This window comes from Epargyreus clarus, unplaced genomic scaffold (genome assembly GCF_041222505.1).
Source record: "Epargyreus clarus isolate Ecla_fem2 unplaced genomic scaffold, WU_Ecla_fem_2.2 ptg000001l, whole genome shotgun sequence".
NCBI lineage: Eukaryota > Metazoa > Arthropoda > Insecta > Lepidoptera > Hesperiidae > Epargyreus > Epargyreus clarus.
The window spans coordinates 10,140,739-10,160,710 of NW_027332209.1; the positions used below are offsets into that span (position 1 = coordinate 10,140,739).

The 19,972-nt window shown below is 34.8% G+C and overlaps 2 protein-coding genes across 2 annotated transcripts; one reads left to right on the plus strand and one right to left on the minus strand.

The window, feature by feature from the left end:
• Positions 1–399: 399 nt before the first annotated feature.
• Positions 400–9,037, minus strand: LOC140745123 (CLIP domain-containing serine protease B4). The gene is made up of 9 exons (XM_073076921.1): positions 8,825–9,037; positions 6,634–6,692; positions 6,427–6,518; positions 5,904–6,091; positions 5,453–5,561; positions 4,878–5,059; positions 4,149–4,249; positions 3,337–3,519; positions 400–1,223 (listed from the first exon to the last, which is right to left on the minus strand). The coding sequence occupies exons 1-9, from the start codon at positions 8,889–8,891 to the stop codon at positions 1,113–1,115; spliced, it is 1,092 nt and encodes a 363-aa protein (XP_072933022.1). The 5' UTR covers positions 8,892–9,037; the 3' UTR covers positions 400–1,112.
• A 4,557-nt stretch (positions 9,038–13,594) lies between these two features.
• LOC140757469 (uncharacterized) lies at positions 13,595–19,690 on the plus strand. Its single transcript, XM_073093197.1, has 15 exons — positions 13,595–13,790; positions 14,137–14,256; positions 14,602–14,747; positions 15,211–15,481; positions 15,746–15,775; positions 16,371–16,442; positions 16,547–16,570; positions 16,733–16,768; positions 17,433–17,492; positions 17,593–17,631; positions 17,763–17,801; positions 18,105–18,302; positions 18,409–18,468; positions 18,897–19,001; positions 19,632–19,690. The coding sequence occupies exons 1-14, from the start codon at positions 13,647–13,649 to the stop codon at positions 18,948–18,950; spliced, it is 1,293 nt and encodes a 430-aa protein (XP_072949298.1). The 5' UTR covers positions 13,595–13,646; the 3' UTR covers positions 18,951–19,001; positions 19,632–19,690.
• Positions 19,691–19,972: the final 282 nt, after the last annotated feature.

Genomic DNA, 19,972 nt, shown 5'->3' on the forward strand with positions numbered 1-19,972 from the left:
TGATGATGTTAGTCTTACATCGTTTTACTACGATATACAGTAACAGATAACGTAAACGTCGTAACGTTTGAAGGTGGTAGAACCCTTTATGGTTCGACTCCGGCGGCACCACCGCCACACCTATTTCTACCTAATAACAGCAATGTTAGACGCTGCTGTGTTCCGTTTTGAAGGGTGTGGTAAGGGAGACACACTTTTCCGAGGCGTTCCAGCTTAGTCCTCAGGGGTAGCGGCGCATCTGTGACCGACCTCAGGTGGGAATATCTAATCCTATCTGGGGTTGATTACAGATGTCCATGGGCGGCAGTAGCCACTTACCATCAGGTGGACTGCATGCTCGTCTGCTACTCCTATATTATAAAAAAGAAAAAAAATTAAGAGTATCATAAATGAAAGACATTATAGAAATAATTATTTAATTTCATGTAATGACACAATACATAATAATATACTATGACTATTCACTTGTTTTGTACAATGTATGATTATGAAACAGATTATATACGGATTTACTTAAAACTTTTTTTACAGTATCATTGAATTTCATTTAATGTTATAAATATTATTTTGGTAGTACGTACTAAAAAAGACTTTGAAGGAAACCTGAATTAAATGAAGGGGTGGAGTTTTCTACGTAACGACGTTAGTATAATTTCAGCCGAACTGCATTTATAAATTTGTTAAATATGGCAATTTATGCCTTTTTATTGTTGTGTTGGGATGACACTTTTGGGCAACGCCGACAGTAAACAACTATAAACATTTCCAATCAGAAGAGTCGCATGTGCTGGCTTTGGAGGCGATGACTTTTTGCACCTATTTTGAACAGCCCCACCCTAGTGCAAATCCGGGAATATCTTAAAAAAGAACTCATTCGACATACTTTCTTCAGAAAAACAATAATGTTACAATAATCTTACTTTACCTATAGGTTTTACTCTATCATAGCATTGACCACAGTAGGTTCTATCACATTTATCATATAATTGTATTGAGCCTGAAGCATTTATTTGTAACATCTACGTATCCCTTCATTACATAGAAATAATTATTTATTAGATAATTCGCGTTTATTTCGTTATATTTCATTTAAATTACTCGGCTAGTTGATGTTAAGAGGGTGAGTTGTCCACAATCCATTTGTGGTAATGTGCGATGTTAGTGTAAACACTGGGTACACCCTCACTGCCGCAGTTTTCAGAACCAAAGGACACGATGCCAACCTGGAATCAATTAAAAAGGCAACTACTATTTAAATTAACATCTAAATAGCGAATCCGAGAGCTGGCATGCATTTTGCTCAAAGAATTGGTATAGCAATTCAGAGAGGAAATGCTGCCAGCGTCTTGGGAACCTTGCCCAAAGACAATGATCGTGACAATTTTTTATGGTAGTGTTTTTGTTTTTTGTAAATTTTGTAAATAAGTTGTTTTATATTTACTTATAGTTTATTTTATTATATTTAATTTTCTATAAGTTTCATTGTAATTGTAAAAAAAATAGCGTAGTACAGGTACTATACTATTTAGATGTTATACCAGAGTATTATCACAGTATAAGGATTATACAGTATTTTATCTTCATACAAACGCACGAAACGCAAGCCACGCCTACTCGCCTCGGGCCGGTACTAACTCGGTACACGAACATTCGTGAATGTGCCACGGTGACGAGCGGGTGATGTGACGGTTTTGTAAGATATTTTGTTGTTTCAAGAATAATATGGCGAAGAAAAGTTATAGATTATATTGTGTTGTTTTTGGTTGCTTCAATTCGTCAATAACACATCCAGATATAACATTTTTTAAACTGCCTGGAAACTCCGAAAGGTAAGACAATTACAATGATTTTTATGTTAATACTAGATACTTAATCTACTAGGTACTACTACTACTAAATTAGATTAGTTTTTAATTAATACAATTTGATATTTTAAAAAAATACGTATGATTGTTGTAATTTTGGTTCAGTAGACAGGTGTCAGAGCTTGTTATTTGAGGTTATCCCTCTTCTGAATTAATAGAATAAAACTATTTCTTCGACCAATTTACAACTTTTATTATTCCCGCGCAAAATAAAACTCGAAACTGTTGATAAACGAAGGGCTTGCTTGCACAACGCACGCGTCGTATTTATTCGTCGTCGCGCGGCGCAACAAAGGCTGAGGGCGTGGCTTAGCGGCCTTTCGGCACCCGTTTGTTCGCGCGATATGCCGCCGAGGGACTATTCTGAATGAGGTAATATAAATATTAGAAAATGAGAATTGATCTTAATTTATTTAGATCAATATTTTATTATTGTTGTATTATTTTAAGATCGTCAAAAATAAGAAACTACCATTTGAAAGGTATTTTCTTGATAGGTCAACACCTTTGTTTACATTTTGGACACCCAATTATGAATCGGAGTATAGATTATAATTAGAGATGCGCCGAATATTCGTTTGGTATTCGGTTTTCGGCGTATACGGCATCTTTTTTGGTATTTGTATTCGGCCGAATAATTCGGCCGATCTCTAATTAAAATTATTATTAAATATTGTATGAAATATTTAAACTAAATTTTGCATAATTTATGTTAATTTATAAGCTATCATGTCGAACATATTTCATATTTTATTGTTGTAACTGTCAAGTACCCAATTATAAGAATAGTTTTTATTACGTAATATATACATATTAAAAAACATAACATGCATTTTCATTCAACACTTTCTATATAATTAACTATAGCATTCATTTGTATAAATAAAAAAATACAACATTTACAATCAAAAAATTAAAAAGAAAGTCAAGTATGCAGATGTAATTATAAAACTGCAGGCAGGCAGCCCTAACGCGTTACCGTGCCCAGCGCAACCGTAGGTATCTAATTCAAGGACAGGGCCGAGTTAAATTACTGTATATCCTTATACTGTGGTATTATGTAGTTTATACTTTCACAAAAAATATAAGACCAAAAATATAACGAGTTATTAAAGTCGTAATTAGTTTAGACAAATATGAAAACATTATAATGAAAAAAATGTCAAATATTTTAAAATTATAATTCAGCTTCTCTTATGCAAATCGAATTGTAGGTACCTATATGTAGTATTAATATCCTAAATATTGTAAAAGAACAAGAAAATTTCATTAATAATCATAGTTTAGAATTAAAAATATTAAAGATATCAATAAATAAGAAATAATGTCTATCAATCCGCACTAGGCCAGTGGCGGTAGACTATGGCCTAAACTCTTAAACCTGATATGTCAGCTGGATTTACTATAATGTGATAATTTTGACCGACATCGCTTTAATAGGTAATTCTTATTTTTAATGTTTTTTTCTGACCTGTGTATACTGTCCATCTCTATTCAGAAGCAGTGGCGCGCCTCCAAACCCCGAGCAGGCGTCTTTACCCTCCTCCCCTCCCGCACACAGCTTGCCCTCGTTTACCGGGACAGTCTCCCCAAACACACGTTCACAAACTTCCAGAGATACTAATGGTACATCTAACTGTTGTTGGCGACCAATCTGGAATTGATATGTAAATACAGACTAATTTAATACAATATTTTGCGGTAGGAAAACCCTTTGTACCACTACAGCGGCGCTAGTAACAGCAGTGTTAAGCGCTGATGAGTTCTAGTTTCAAGGGAGACAAATTTTCCGGGGCATTCCAGCTTAGTCCGCAGAGGTAGCATGGCATAGCCGACCTCGGCTTGATATTAAACTTATTTGAGATTGATGTCTATGAGCGGCAGTAGCCACGTACCACCAGGTCTGCATTCGTCTGCTACTCCTATATTATTATAGTATAAAAAAAAAAGATTTCGTTACTTGCTACATTTATATCGACACGGTGTATATTTCGTACGAAATATTTGTAAGTATTGGAAGTTTGCATACTACCGATGTGATGTTATGATGTGACTACAGATGGCGTTAGTGGTAACGTCTTGGCGTAGATTTGTTATATTTGGACTCACTTTTATATTCAACTTTTTTATTTTTAGTATTTGTTGTTATAGCGGCTAACGTTTTATATACATTGTAAAAAAATCAAGTGTCTATATATTACGGTTCAAGTGATAGCCTGTGACAGACGGACGGACAGCGGAAGCTGATTTTACCTTTTGTGTATGGAAACCTAAAAATCATACCAGATTAGTTTGGCCAGACAGCTTGCCCCAACCGACGAGTGACGCGCGTTCATTTATAACTATTTCCGGTTTATCGTTCAGGCAGATCGGCGCGGCTGTCACTGAAATCAGATGATACCATTATTATAGCCTGTAATCATACTTCATACATGAAATGACCGAATGACATCACAAGGTTGCACACTAATTGATTTCTAGGAATCCTAAAGGGAAATAAATGTGAACGTTCGCGGTTTTACATAATAATTGGCTGATTTAACTATACCTATACTGAATGGAGATCCACATATTTTTATTTATGTTTAGTTATTTAAGTGAGGGCATTAAAAACAGTAGAAACTTCAGTAGATACTTAAGGTATTTAATGCACATATTTTAGCAAAAATATTATTAAGTTAAAGTTGAAACACTGCCAACTGTAATAATAGCAACGCATCTGTGAAATAAACAATAGAAAAAAATGAAGATCCTACCTTAGTTCAGGCTCCAGTAAGACTCACACTTTTTCCTAGGTTTGATTACATTTGTCCATGACAGGAACCATTTACCATCATAACCATACCATTATCACCATAACTAAGATCCCTGAGTTCTCCACCGAGCGCTGAAGACCGCCACCAGGGGGGTTTTAGTGCGGTAAAAATCCCACATAACCCGGCGTCGCTCCTACGGAGTCGGGTACCATTTGAAGGTTCTCCCTCGTGCATAAATAAAAGTAGCATAACTAACCTGAGAACTTAATCTCGTCCTTTAACACGACCATAGCGATGTCGTGCCGGAATATCTTCTGCTCGTACCCTGGGTGCACGATGACGCTCTCCACCTTGATGGCTTGCGTGGCCGGCGCGCAGAAGAACTCGTTGCAATCCGGACTTCGACCAATATCCCACTCGCCGACTACTATCGTTGATCTGAATAGTATAAATTAAAAAACTTAGGTAGTTAAGTATGAATTACGAACTAGGTCCCGAATTCGATCCCAGGCCAGGTTTGTTACTTCGGTCATACTAGAAAGGAATCGTCACTTACTTTAACGGCGAAGGATAACTACGTACAAACGTAGGTATATCCCTACACACGTTTATTTTATAACACTAAAATAATAAAGAAGTATGCAGACCACTTTATGATAAGTGCACAGCTGCATATGAACATCTGTAATCAATCTAATGGAAGTCCTACTTAAACGACGGATACTTTGTTACCCATGCGGACTAAATTGAAAAGGTTTGTGTAGGTGCCTACACTCTTTGCTATATTACTGTTATAAGGCAAAAATAGATGAAAACTTTAATCATACTTACAACTTATACCCTTCTGGTTTAGCGAGAGCACAATGCGCTGCTGTTAACACAACTCTCTTTGTTATTATTGAACCGGTGCAGGCGAATCTAACATTACCCGTTTCTTTGTCTAAAAACATATAACATAAGTTAAAAATATCACATATAATATGTCTCGCAATAAAAATTGGTGATTATAAAAATTGGATCACCTTAGAATAAATGAAACTGTTGTTTATTAATGTAAACACTTAAAAGTCAAAAAGGAAATTTTAATTATATTGATAATCTAAATTCATTATACTACCTACATTTCTTTTTCAAAATAATTGGACTCATAAATATTGGTACGTATGCAAGTCCTAAAATAACAAGCATTATTTATCTACTACATTATAAAATACATAACCTATTAACTGTTTTTGCAAGCAATACAATAATAAAAGATACAAAAATCATACAAGTAACTCACTCGTAAACCCAATCCGAGCCACCCAGGGATGGGCACCGATGCCACTATAGTTCATCCCCTTAACCATGCTGATACCACATCGCTGCGTGTTCTCCTGGTAAACATTGCCGCACTCACAAGAGGGACAGCACACGTAGTCCTCTCCATTCGCGTTGCCGCATGTTAGCTCGTTTAGTCGATGGAAGTATCTGAAAATTATAGGTTTTTAGTTAAGTTTAATCAATTAAACGCAATAAGTGTTCAATGGAACACACTAATGGGTTAAAGCTCGAATTTCACGACATCTAAGTATTCGTTATTATAAGTAAATAGTAACTTTCATTTCACTCTGTGAACTCACGCTTTGACGATTTTCCTCCCAAAACGACCTAAAGCAATCATTGGGATGGTAATGGCTTAGTGGAGAAATAAATGAAAATGATAACAAAGAAGACAAAACGCCTTCATAGGATAGGATAGAAAGCATATCTCATCTTTTATAGAATACAGACTTCTTTATTAGAAATAGATAAAAAAATCTCACCTATCTGACGAGAAGCAAGAAAAATCCAGCAAATCCTCTAACAGTGCACAACTACTGATTGGTACACATGCTGTATATGGTGGACACCGGCCCTGGAAAATATCAGAATAAAAATAAAGACAAAAATAACATTGTTCCTTGAATGATACTTTTTACATAGAGTTGTATGAGTTAGTATTTCGAAATAGGTACCCTTTAAGAACTCACTTTAAAATGCAAGGCTTCATCTTCATTTCTAACTTCCATTCCTACACTAACTGTCACACCTGAAACAAGTAAAAATATAATTTTAATAATATAATGATTAAGACTAAATACGCCAGAATACCTACATCATGACGCAGTTGAACCACAGTTCAATCTAATTTATAAGTAAAATTATTATTTTTCAGTCTATTAGAGTTCAAATTATTAACAAGTTTCAACAAATAAAATGCCCCAGCTCTATTTCTAAAAGCGCAAAAATAGTAATTCATTACCAAATTGTTATTCACCCAATGCATCTGTAATCGACTTCAAGTACGACTCCTGTTATTATCCTATCGACTATACAGAACAAATATGTATTTTCTTCAAAATTTTCCTTTTCCTTTAATTTGTCACATAACATTACTTCCCAGAATTTAATAATTATAAGCAACACTATCAGATAGTGAAATAATATAGAGTAGGTAGGTAGGTAGGTAGATAGTAGTTGTCCCTGTAGTTCCGGGACCAGAATAGGGCTACGGTATCCCCTGCCTGGTGTAAGAGGCGACTAAAAGGGGCTTCCGGGGTTGCGGGCGGCAAGAGTGGGAGCTCGAACCGCCCGGCTAGTGACCCCGGGAAGGACGGCGGTATGTGTGGTCGCATACCGTCGTGCCCACCAGACGGTGTGGCGAGCATCAAGCTCACCTGGGCAGAGCCCGATGGGGCAACGCGCTAAGAGGACTCCGGTTGCGTTCCTTTGGAGATCCCGGAGTCCTCTACGCAGCGCCGAGGACGGCCACCGGGGGGGTTTTAGTGCGGTAAGAATCCCACATAACTCCGTGCCGCTCCCACGGCATAGGGTACCTTTTGAAGGTTTCCCCCTCGTCAACAAAAAAAAAAAAAAAAAAAAAAGGTAGATAGTAGTAGGTAGGTAGGTAGTAGGTGTATTTTTTTTCAAAATGAACTCGTTCGATTCCCGATTAGTGAAAAAGTTATTTTAAAAAAGTAATGATGCATTTATAGTTTTTATCAAAATCAGCCTCGTAACTCCTTTCAGCATTTTTCGTTAATCCTTATAGTTTCGGATTTGGCCCGTTTTAAAAATTCATCCTGTATATATAGGAGCAAAATTGATAGTAGGTATGCGAATTTTTTCATCAGTAAAATATACCTATCATCATATTTTCCATCGAACTAAAAATCAACAATTAATTTACTCATCCAATCCAGTGACCTTGTGACTGACAGATTATTATCATCAAATCGAGGCTACACGAGACCAACGTGTCATACATAATTGAGGTGTATGACTATTGTGCAATTTAATACGTTTAACTTGTATGCAACATAATTCAATAGGTTTTATTATTTAGTGCAGAATGCCCTATTTTTTTTATAACATTGAAGCAGCAAGCATGCAATCCACCTGATGTTGAGTCCACCTGCTCCTGCTGACCATGGACAATTGATATCAATCCCACATCCACCCATCAGGACCTAGCTAACTAGAACACAGCAGCGCATAACACTGCTGTTATTAGGCAGAAATAAGTGAGGCGGGAGGGTGGTGTCGAACCACAAAAGATTCTACCACCTTGACCATGACGACGAGTCTCTTACTGCAATCATGAAAGAGCTAGAGCATACTCCTCCACCCTTTTTACGTGGGGTCAACGGAGAGGATATGCTTGACTCTTAGCATCTAAAACCCCGCTGTGTTTCTGTGAACGCTCTTTGATCATTGGACGCCTGTGTATTCTACCGCGGTCCGGACAATGTTCGGCCTTCTCCAGAATACGTCTCCTCTTCCCTGCTCCAAGGTGGATTAATGGAGGAAGGAACAGATTAGTGACAAAAGGGTGGTCATTGGATGTTTTAAAGCCAAATTCCAAGAGCAGATAGCAGTGTACACCTATCCGGTGGTAACAACCAGGTCGGTTAGTTTATCGTCCCTCCGAAGTTCGCAAGCTCGCATAGAATAATAAAAAAAACTTAGATTACTTCTAACACCAAATGAAATATAGGATTCCGAACAAATCCGAAAATCCATGCAAGGAATGCACGCATATTATGACGAGGGCGGAAATTCTTATATTATTTCATACATTACAACAAAATATTTTAAGACTAATTGTGAGTACTACACAATTACTCAATTAATTCATTAACACAATTCACAAAAAAACACTTCATCATAAAAAAGGCTTACTTCCAAACTGTGCGGTCACTGTCCACTCAAGAACAAGTACGGAGAACAGCACCAAAATTATAGACATTTTTAAAACCTTTTTAATTTTACTTGTTATTTATTTTTTATTAAAATCCGCTCATAGCCCCGACGTTACTAAGAGCGATAGATGATGGTAAAAATATTTGTCATAATAGCGAGATGGCCAGCCGGCGCCAGCTCCACAACAATAATGATACGGTACAGAGCCTTCGGACCCAACGACATGATTCAGGGGTATGCAACCTGTTTTCTCGTAATAAATAGTTTTTATTCGCAACAACGCTATACAAAAATCTCATTAAGAATCAAGCCGTCTGATGGCTTTATTGGTTTAGTTTTTGTCACTAGTTTGTTGGTTGTCGCCTACAGCGACATTTTGTTTTCAATGGTCACCAAAACTTACCAACGGCGACAGACTCCACATCAAAGATTGCTTTATAACCGAATTCGTTATTTAAAAGTCTTGTTAAAGGAAATACTCAAATACCTACCTACATCACGTATATTTTTATGGATTTTAATGTCTTTATCGTCCACGTTGCTCTTTTAGCAGCGGTTAAACAAACTTATAGTAAGTAAATATACGGCAAAACATTTTTTTCTAAATTTATTTTTTATAAAAAAGTTTACAACTCCTGAAATAATTTCAATCACCGCTACGCACGTTTGCTTCAGATGCAGCTATTACGATAATTTCATTTGTTACATACATTGTTCAACGAAAGTTGTTTAGCTTTTTTCGAAATTACTGTTCCTTATATTACAGATTAAGAGTATGAAATTGATATTCTGGTGTGAATTTGTGTGGTATTTGACGAGAATTTAAATATCTCCGATTTTTATAGAAACCGGTGATCATTTATAAAAATCAATTTTGAGTTGCTTCAACAGTGAAAGGCAAAAAGCTACAAATCAAAAAGTTTTCTACTGAAGATATGTTCTCTCAGAAGTCTAAAACTTGCACTTTTTCCTTTGCATTGCATCCGTTATCATACCGAATTTGTCTCAGATGCGTATCTAAGGATCCCAAAACATAAAGCAGTCTTCAGGTTATGAGAGAATGTCAGCGCGCCCATAAGCACCTCTTTTGAGCCTATTCGTAATGCCGAAAAAATTTTAAAATCTGATTATTAACCCACATTCAAATTCATTAATTGAAATCTGTTCGATTAAATTATTACATCAGTACTACATTAAAATCGTTCTGCCTACTTGCCAATAATTAATACAAAAAGGCCAAAGAGATGCTTATATCAGGACCTCTCCATAGATCCAATGCAAATGCAGTAAAGACCTTTAGTCATCGGATCCTCGAGTATCTAAAACAGTATAACATAGATTCCATGCCATATCCTTTGGTCTTTCAATCCTTTGATAATTATTAGCTCAAAGACACCATAGCATAAGTAGAGTCAATACTGTACAGCGTAGACGCTTGATTATCATGTCCTTTGGTTACCAATAGCGAAACATAGCATGGTAGTTGGTACCGCCAATCTTTAGCATTAATTCTAAAACTATTTCAGCACAAAGATGGGCGTGGAGTATCGGATAGATATAAAAAATAGCGCAGTTGGGTTCAACGCGGGACGAACGGAGCGTGGCCGCGTAATCTTCGTAAAAATCAGTTTTTTTATTTAGGTATTCCTTTGTTATCGTCGGTTTTTGCACGACCTGATGTCATTCACACCACTCGGTCTCACCTGGCAGTCTAAAGCATTTACTAACTAAATACAATTTATTACCTCATCATTACTCATATAATTTGGATCCACTTCCCCTTTAGATAACTTTAAGATATATGTGAGTAATTTTGAGGAGTTGTTGTTGAGGAAAACAAATGTTTATGCCAAATAGCTTTTAGTTGTTACCTCCTCTAGATGTATGTATATGTACATTTATGTGATTTGCATTTAAGTTCGATAAGTTGTGAAGCGGTTAGTCATAAACGTAGCAGTAATTTGCAAAGACACTCTGAATCACTAATCATCATGTGCAATTGCATCCATTTTTTTATAATAGTATAGAAGTAGTAGACGAGCATGCAGTTCACCTGATGGTAAGTGGCTACTGCCGCCCATGGACATCTGTAATCAACCCCGAATAGGATTAGATATTTCTACCAGAGTTTGGCCACAGATGCCGCTACTCCTGAGGACTAAGCTGGAACACCTCGGAAAAGTATGTCTCCCTTACCACACCCTTCAAACCAGAACACAGCAGCGTTTAACACAGCTATGAGGGTGCAATAGGTGTGGCGGTGGTGCCGCCGGAGTCGAACCTCAGAGGGTTCTACCACCTTCAAAAGAAATATAAGAAAGTTATATACAGGGTGAATCTCCATAAAGTGCACATATTGAAACAGGTAAAATTAAACCGCATTTTGTCGACAAAAAAAAATAAAAAAAATAATAAAAAAAATTTTTTTTGGGTTTTACGACCTTTTGAAGTTTTTTTTTTGGAATTGTGCACCTAAAGTAAATAAATCGCTATAACTTTTGAACTAAAAGAGTTATCATGTTCAAACAAAAATTACAATGAATGCCAATTATAGGCCGTACTGATCCATGAAAAAAAAGAAACAAAAAAGTTTATCTTCCCAGAAAAAAATAGTCAGATTAGTGTGAAAAAAGCAATTTTTTTAGGTTAAATTTCAGTAATCGTGAATTTCCTCAAAATAATCTAGGCTTTTTATTTTATTTTTATTATTTAATGTAATTCTACGTCGTATTAGCTTTCAAACACTAAAAAAAGCATGCCTCTAACTTAAGTATAAAGTTTCCTACGAGCGCTTAAACAAAGGCAGTTTTTAAGGGTGTTGGTAATAAATAACATTTTTAATACAAACTAGTGTTTTTTTTTTAATTATCAAAGATTTATTTTATTACTGTTTTATCACTTTAATATCGTCAAAAATAAGAAACTACCATGAATTTACCATTGAAACATATTTTTGATAGTTTTCTTTGTTTATATTTTGGACATCTAATTATGGGTCGGACTATACCAGTTTTATTAGGGCGCACGTGCGTCGCGTCATGAGTATCGTTTTTGAAACGTTCCTAGCAAACTTTATACTTGAGTTAGAGGCGTGGTTTTTTTAGTGTTTGAAAGCTAATACGACGTAGAATTGCATTAAACAATAATAAAAAAATAAAATGCCTAGATTATTTTGAGGAAATTGATGATTACTGAAAATTTTACCTAAAAAAAGTGCTTTTTTGCACTAATCTGACATTTTTTTCCTGGGAAGATGATTTTTTTTTGTTTTTTTTTTCATGGATCAGTACGGCCTATCATTGGCAATCATTGTTATTTTTGTTTTAACCTGATAACCCTCTTAGTTTAAAAGTTATAGCGATTTATTTACTTCAGGTGCACAATTCCCAAAAAAAAATTCAAAAGGTCGTAAAACCCAAAAAAAAAATTTTTTATTTTTTTTATATTTTTTTTTGTCGACAAAATGCGGTTTAATTTTACCTGTTTCAATATGTGCACTTTATGGAGATTCACCCTGTATATTGTCCTGTACTATGACTTGAATATGTGAGAATTTGTTTGCTCACTCAATTTCAATGCAATATTTCTTATTTCATACATGAATTGCAAATGTAATTGCTTGCTTTAGCTGCGATCACACATCTCCAAAGATTAAGACTAAAATACCATTCATAGTTGTACTACTTATAAGCTAACAATTAACTTAGATAAAACATGTCTATTTTATGCTTATCTCGACGAGTATGTATAAAACTAAGTAGGTGTGAATCTATTATAACTCAGCTACATCCGCCAAAGGTTCACATGCCGGTGACTGACTCCTCATCCGTTCATCCCGTGACGACTATTGTTCGTGACATGTAAATTAACAAAAATTACTTCCTAATCCGATATAATCGTCAGCCCATTGTTAATTGGGAATTATGTTTAGAATGCTACAACGAACCTATCGTGTAGGTTTTGTGTGTTAGAAGTAGTAATAGTTTTTACAGCCTGATTGCCAACACGTGTTGAATGTTTGCAACCGCTCGTAAGGCCTTCGAAAAGGTTTAACGATAGCCATCCAGTAAACACCTGGCGCCAATGGCTTAATGCTTCCTACGACTTGAAGTACATTGAGTAGTTGAGTTGTTGGTGTTGTACATGACACCTAACCACTAACCATCACCCATCCAATTCTTCTGTCTCTGATTAATTAAATTTGTTGATCAATTACAAATGTCCATCCTAAATTATTTTGGTGTTCAATCGAACCTACACCACTTACGATTTTAAAGTAAAAAATAAAAAACGTATCACTATCATATAACTCCTGGAATAACTGACTAAACGGAGATATATTAGAACTTTTTATAAAAAATATAATTCACATTTTAACCTCTACAATATTTATACCAATCTACTCATATTTATATTATTTAACTCCATAATTAAGTAAGTAAGTATAGAAAAGTTCCCCGGTTTCCAGGAAACTTTTCTATTTGAATTGTATTTTTTTTCCGTGTCCAAAAAGATAACATCCTCAAAAAGCAGGTCGGCAATAAATATTCTAAATTAAACGTCATGATATCAAAAAGTGAGAATGAAAGCATACGTCTTTCAAATATTAATATAACATGGCGTGAATAAAACTACAAAATTTCAGTATCAATTTTCCTTACATAAATATAATTATAATGCTTTTTAAAATGCAGTCTCTTTGAGCCAACTACCGATTTATCATCAAGGGTCAACAATTGTTACCATGGACAAGTCTAACCACAAGAACCAGTACACATATTTCGATCATCAAGAAGCCACAATGAAACTTGCCAGCAGTGCCTCTGACCAGAATGCTTACTTCACTTATGTGTGTCTCATAAATGATATCAAGTCTAACATCGCTGGCACGAATGACCAGAAACATACTGAGCACTCGCTTCATATAGTGGACCTGGAAGATGACGTATGTAACTTTCATTCTGGTCTTTCTGGAGATTGTTATTTTGAATTAGAACAGACTGTTATAATAGCCGACTATAAATTAGATAGATTAGATTTGTGCAATTTAATGGGAGTTGCAAAAGAACATATCTGATGTTAAATGTTATAACAATATGCGAATTATAGGACTATAAATATATAGGGTATAGGGTAAATAAGGATCCTATTAGTCATCGAAGAGTTATAGTTATGTTAATCATTTAAAAAATGATATACAATAAAATTTACCTAAACTTGTCACTTCCCAGGCTTTATGGTTAACTCCGCTTGAAAATATCCTCGGTTTACTAATTTATTAAATTTTTAAGCTCGATCAAGATCAACTCATTCAAGTGGAAAGGTCGAAGGCCCTCCATGAACTTGTCGAATCACATAAAAAAGACGAATCGCTTTTCAAGGAAAAAGAGACTGATCCGTTAATTCCTTACGTGAGTTTATTCGCTTTGACAGTAAAATAATATCATTTATTTTTTATGATATTCAATTCATCTGACGATAGGTGGCCATAGCCGCCCATGGTCATTGGTAATTAACTCCAAGATAAGATTAGAACATTTTAAGTTAGCAACAGCTGCGTTGCAAACCCTGAAAAATGAGTTGGAACGACTCGGATAAATATGTCACCCTTACCAAACCTTTGAAACCAGAACACGCTTAACACAGTTATTAAACAGAAAAACAGCGCTTAACACAGTTATTAAACAGAAAAACGTATGTAGTTTCTTCACCCGAGTCTACCTTCTAATTTCATCTACGAGATATAATTTCTCCAGCCGACACAAGGTTGCAGTGAAGATCAAAGGATACGTTCACAGTCGGAATACGTCGAAACAAATCCAGATTATGTCAATCCAAACCTTTTAAAACTAACTAAAATGAAATGGCTCACTGAAGATCGTGATGAATCATCTGATTCTAGGTAAGTAAATTCATAGGTTATATTCCCTATTGTAATAATTATTTAGAACAATGATGTCGTTCCAGACACACAAACGCCTTAACAGGTGCGAACACAAAAGGCAAAAAAGGAAGATCGCAGTTGGAACTATAAAAAAGGTAGGAATTATAAAATACTAAAAATGAACTTAACACTTTTACGTTTTTTAACAAAATCATAATGATTCGTAATAAGTTTCTATTATCTTCAAAGTAAAACAGAAATAGTCAGTGATACCGGTATTTTGTTATTTAAAGTAATATTTGAAGTTATCAGTTTGTATTTTCTACCTTCCACCATTCTCCAATTACCTATGAATGATGTTGAATCTATTAATTAATAATTGACTTAGGGCTAAGCAAAATGTAACTTATAAAATCATTAATTTTATTATTGCTACCCAATTATTCTACTTTTCAATTCTTTTTTTTTTCATCTATTTTAGTTATCCGTCGATTTCTCCATCTCCATCAAACACTAGTTCTGTGTGCAGCGGAGAATCTGATGAAATCATGAACAGACGAGTCAGTTCTGGAGACAGGTGCCTATCAACTATACTCCGGATGGACAGAGAGCATAACATGTTCGGTTTGTCGAATATAGCCATCGTTGGTACAAAACCATCGAGAAAATTACGTAAAGATGACGACAGACCAGTGTTCCACCAAACTGCCATTGTTCAGATATGTTGTTCGAAACGTTGCTGTAGACATAAGGTTTGTTCACTTATAAGTAGGATAAAATATACGAAAATGGAAGAAAATATCGAAATATTCTTAATAATCTGGTGTGCACGAAGCAACATCTCATTAGGTATCTTAGATTGATTTTCAAATTAAATAAGGAATAACATAAATTTGGATTACATGACCAACTCATATTCGAATACCAACTTCTTAAAAACTAAAAATATCAATGTTATTGAATACCTAAGAGAGAACAGAATGAAACTGAAATTACATTTATATATTATTTTTCAGAGTAATACGGATTTACCTACGTCTCTGAAGGTATGTAAGTAATGTAGAGATGATAAAGAGTCGCTTTACATAGATGATATGAAATCAGAGCTCACCGCAGTATGGTATGAGATGGGACAGAATTTTTTATGAGACTAAAACTCCACTTAGTTTGAATTATATCTCACATTCAGCACGGAATCAAAATACTCATTATTTTATTATCTTGCCATAACATTCTTCATTCATTATTTTCAAAATTTTAAAATTTTAAAAGAAGCAGTCACCTTAATAGTAATTTGCAAGTGATCACTTACACCCATCGACACCTGTAGACAATCTTAATGTATAACAGAGGTTCTAACTTCAATTTCTGTCAATGATAAATGCTTCGCTACTCCTGGGCTAAGATGGTCGCTACTCGCTTCATATGTACTCGTAAGTTAACCGACAACCGCTCTTCATCGGAAACGCAAGACTTGCTTTAAGCTAAAAATATTCTTGGCCAACATCTCCCCGGTTAAATCATTCTGGTTTTATCATCTTTTTAATACTAAAATATAATCTATTTTATTAATATGATACTTGGTTAGCTGTTAATATAATTTGTTTCTCTATTCTCCTAATAATTTATCTATAATTACAGTGTGGTGGATGCCGAGGATGCTGCTTTGATGCTTCATGCCCAACGTGTTCAGGAGGTTGTGGTTCGCCTTGTGTATGTGGACGAATTTCATCACAGTAGAGACTTACCAATAAATATGGGCTGTATACAATTATCTTCATATGACAAGAGTAATAATGTTTGTTCGTCTGTTTCAGGATGATCCACCTTGCCCGACATTAGTAAGTTGACAAACAATTACAAATGGCATAATATTTTGCCGCGTCCGCGCACGTGCCAAGTCAAAAGAAACCGTTATAAATTTAAATAATTATTTATGAATTATTCAAATCTGTAACGCTAAAATTATATAAATAACATAATCATATTATTTATCTTTATAGTGTTCCACATGTCCGAAAGGAAAATGTTGCTGCAAGGTAAGAATAACATAATAGTCTCTATTATTGCAAAGAAGAAGGAAGAAGCAGACACGTGGTCCACTGACTACCTAAAACACGAATACCAACTTATTAATAAATCAGCGCTAACAGTAGATACAAATGTGATGATGTGACCACTTCAGGCAAATTATGTGATATTTTAATACATGCTACAATGTATTTTGAAATGTACTTAATTTTGAAAATTGTATAGTTTAAACAAACTTCAGACTGACCGCCCACAGGCTACTACTGTTCGAGCAACTGGTTGCTTTCGCGATTAAAGCCCGTTCTTAATAAATAGGTACAATGAACACAATCTATGCTTTGCCTACCACAGGTCGAAATTTGATAATTCTAGCAGGCACAAATTGTCAAATTTCTTTGGTATTTCGATAGTAGCCAATGGGCGGTAAGCCTTAATGTTTTATTTGGATACTAGCTGACCCGACAAACTTTGTACCGCCTCAAAATCTATTTATCAAATATATTTCATATAAAATATAGCCTATGTTACTCGTAGATAATGTAACTTTCGAATGATGAAAGATTTTTTAAAATCGGTTCAGTAGTTTTTAAGGCTATTCATTACAACCAAACAAACAAACAAAGTTTTCCTCTTTATAATATTAGTGTAGATAAAAAAATGTTATATTTTCAGTTATTACCCTGTCCACCGTCTAAGTGTTTGCTCGAATGCGCTAATTCATGTGGATTAAAAGTAAGTGTAACATCAATGGACCATTATTTACGTCTAAATATAAAATAAAGCATTTATTTATATAGATAGATTCACATTATAGCAACAATATTTGTTGTAGATATCGGTGAACAGAAAACCAAAATATGAGCCAACGCCTGTAAGTATTATTTAACGTGTTAAACTTACTAGTATGGAAAAGTAGAATTTACTTTATAACTGTTGTATAAGGTAATAAAGTATAAGGTAATAAATATGATAGACTAATTAAATAATTAAATTTAATTTCAGATTGAACTCACACCTCGATCAAGTTGTGTTCTGCAAAAGGTAAAAATATTGTGAAGAGCAATTCCTTAGCAATTCGTAAAAAAATGCTTTCCGCAACATAGAATTCAAAATTACGTCGTGTTACATCCCGTAAAATGAAATTTCCATTAAAAAGCCCACTTCAATTTTATAAGTGCCCTAACTATTGATTAGATCGATAAGTCACAAATCGAAATTTGTAATAAGATTGACTTCATAATTATTTTACTAATTAAAAATATTGTAGAAGGTACTGTTACAGAGTTCCGGAAAAAGACATACATCTTTGAACTAGGTACATCATACCAAATTATCGGTTTTCAGCCTGTAGCAGCCAGATCGTGTCACCACACTCCCATATGCATTCCACCGTCATCATGCTTCCCCTACTTGATGCCTTGCTACTGGCCATCGAGACCAAGTGCACCTTGCAGTACCCCGGCAAGATGCTTCCACAACCCACCTTGCTTGCCTGCAAGAACACGGAGAACTTATATATCCTGTAAAGAACAATGTCCACCAGTATGTTTTACATTGTTAAAAACTTGCCGTATTACTTCTAACAAAAACTTTCTTTTAATTCAAAAGACATGCCTAACAAGTACTTCCTAATTTAATTAATTTTCAGGGTGGAAAATGTGTTGATGAATCGAAAAATACTAAATGTAACAATCAAATGTGTATAGGGGTAAGTCTCATACCGAATTAGAATATAAGTGTTATTTATTTATTTATTTTATTAAGTTTACCAACGGTTGTAACATTATACATATTTTTATATTAAGTCTAGTTACAATGCAAGCAATAAATGTACGACCACTTAGAGGTAATCCGTACCGTCTTTGCGTTGAATATATAAACATGAATGAATTAAACAGTAGGTATAGTGTAATGACGACCTGAATCTTTTTTCGTGATTGTATGTACGAGTAGTTCAATATTAATTAATCATTAAAGTCGTATTTCCATGAGCTACTCTCTCTCTCTCTCTCTCTCTCTCTATTTATATATATATATATCTTTACTGAATTTTATATTTTTTTTATTTAAAAAATCTTGTTAACCAGATTTAACTTACAGCTAAATACCTAATATTTACCTAAATATTATTTTCAGAATAATCCCGAGTTGAAAAAGGAAATTGAAAGTAGGTACGGAGAAAAAAACTAAAACAATATGGATGATATAGAACCAAAGATTGGCCCTTGCCCCTGCACTCGAGTTAGTATCTTTTCATTTTCTTTTGACGACTCGCGTGGCCGAGCGGTCACCATAACGATCGGACGCGCAAAGGGTTCCGGGTTCGATCCCCGGCCAGACAGATGTCTGAATGATAAATTTGGATATTTGGACGTAGTTATGCAAAATAGATCCAACCACAAAAACTAGCTTTTGAGAAAATAGGTCTTTTAGTAAAAGCTAAATTGTTTAATTTATGGTTGATATCACTCATATATTCTATTTCAAAAGAAAAAATATACCTTGTATATACGAAAGTTGATCTGGAGATGCCATTTATGATAGTGACGAAAAAACGGTTTTTGTGGGTTGGAACCATTTTGCATAACCACGTCCATTTGTTCTGGGTCTAGGTGTTTGTATATTCGTCTTTATGTGTCTATGGCACCCACGATGCAGGGAATCCTCGCGTGAGCACGTGAGTGTAGAATGCGTTTATAGCGTTTAGCGTAGAAAAAGATTAAAAAAAAATCCATAGATATTTTTAAAAATAGCTACCGTAAATTATTATGTTATAGTCGTACAATCAAATATAAAACAAGATGAACGTTAATATAGCAATTTATTATCGTTAATACTTATATTAATTTTTTCAAAATATTTTCATTTCAGAACGATCAAGACTACCCGCCGAATAATATTCTACCTCCTACGAAAAAACAAAAAAAGAAGGTATATAAATAATAGTATGTAAAATTTATTTAAGTTTTTTGTTTACCTACATATAATGTACATTGTAATTTCACAGAAAAAGAAAAAAGACTGCATTTGCGAATGCCCTTCACCGGAATGTTCAAAATGCTTCGTAAAAAGACCTGTGGTAAGTTTAAAAGGTATTATTAAAAAGTTTAGTCTCCGTTTAGATGTCCCCATCGATGTATTTTAGTAAATTGACTTACATATTGGGAATCCAGTCGAAGGTGGTAGAACCCTTTGTGGTTCGACTCCGGCGG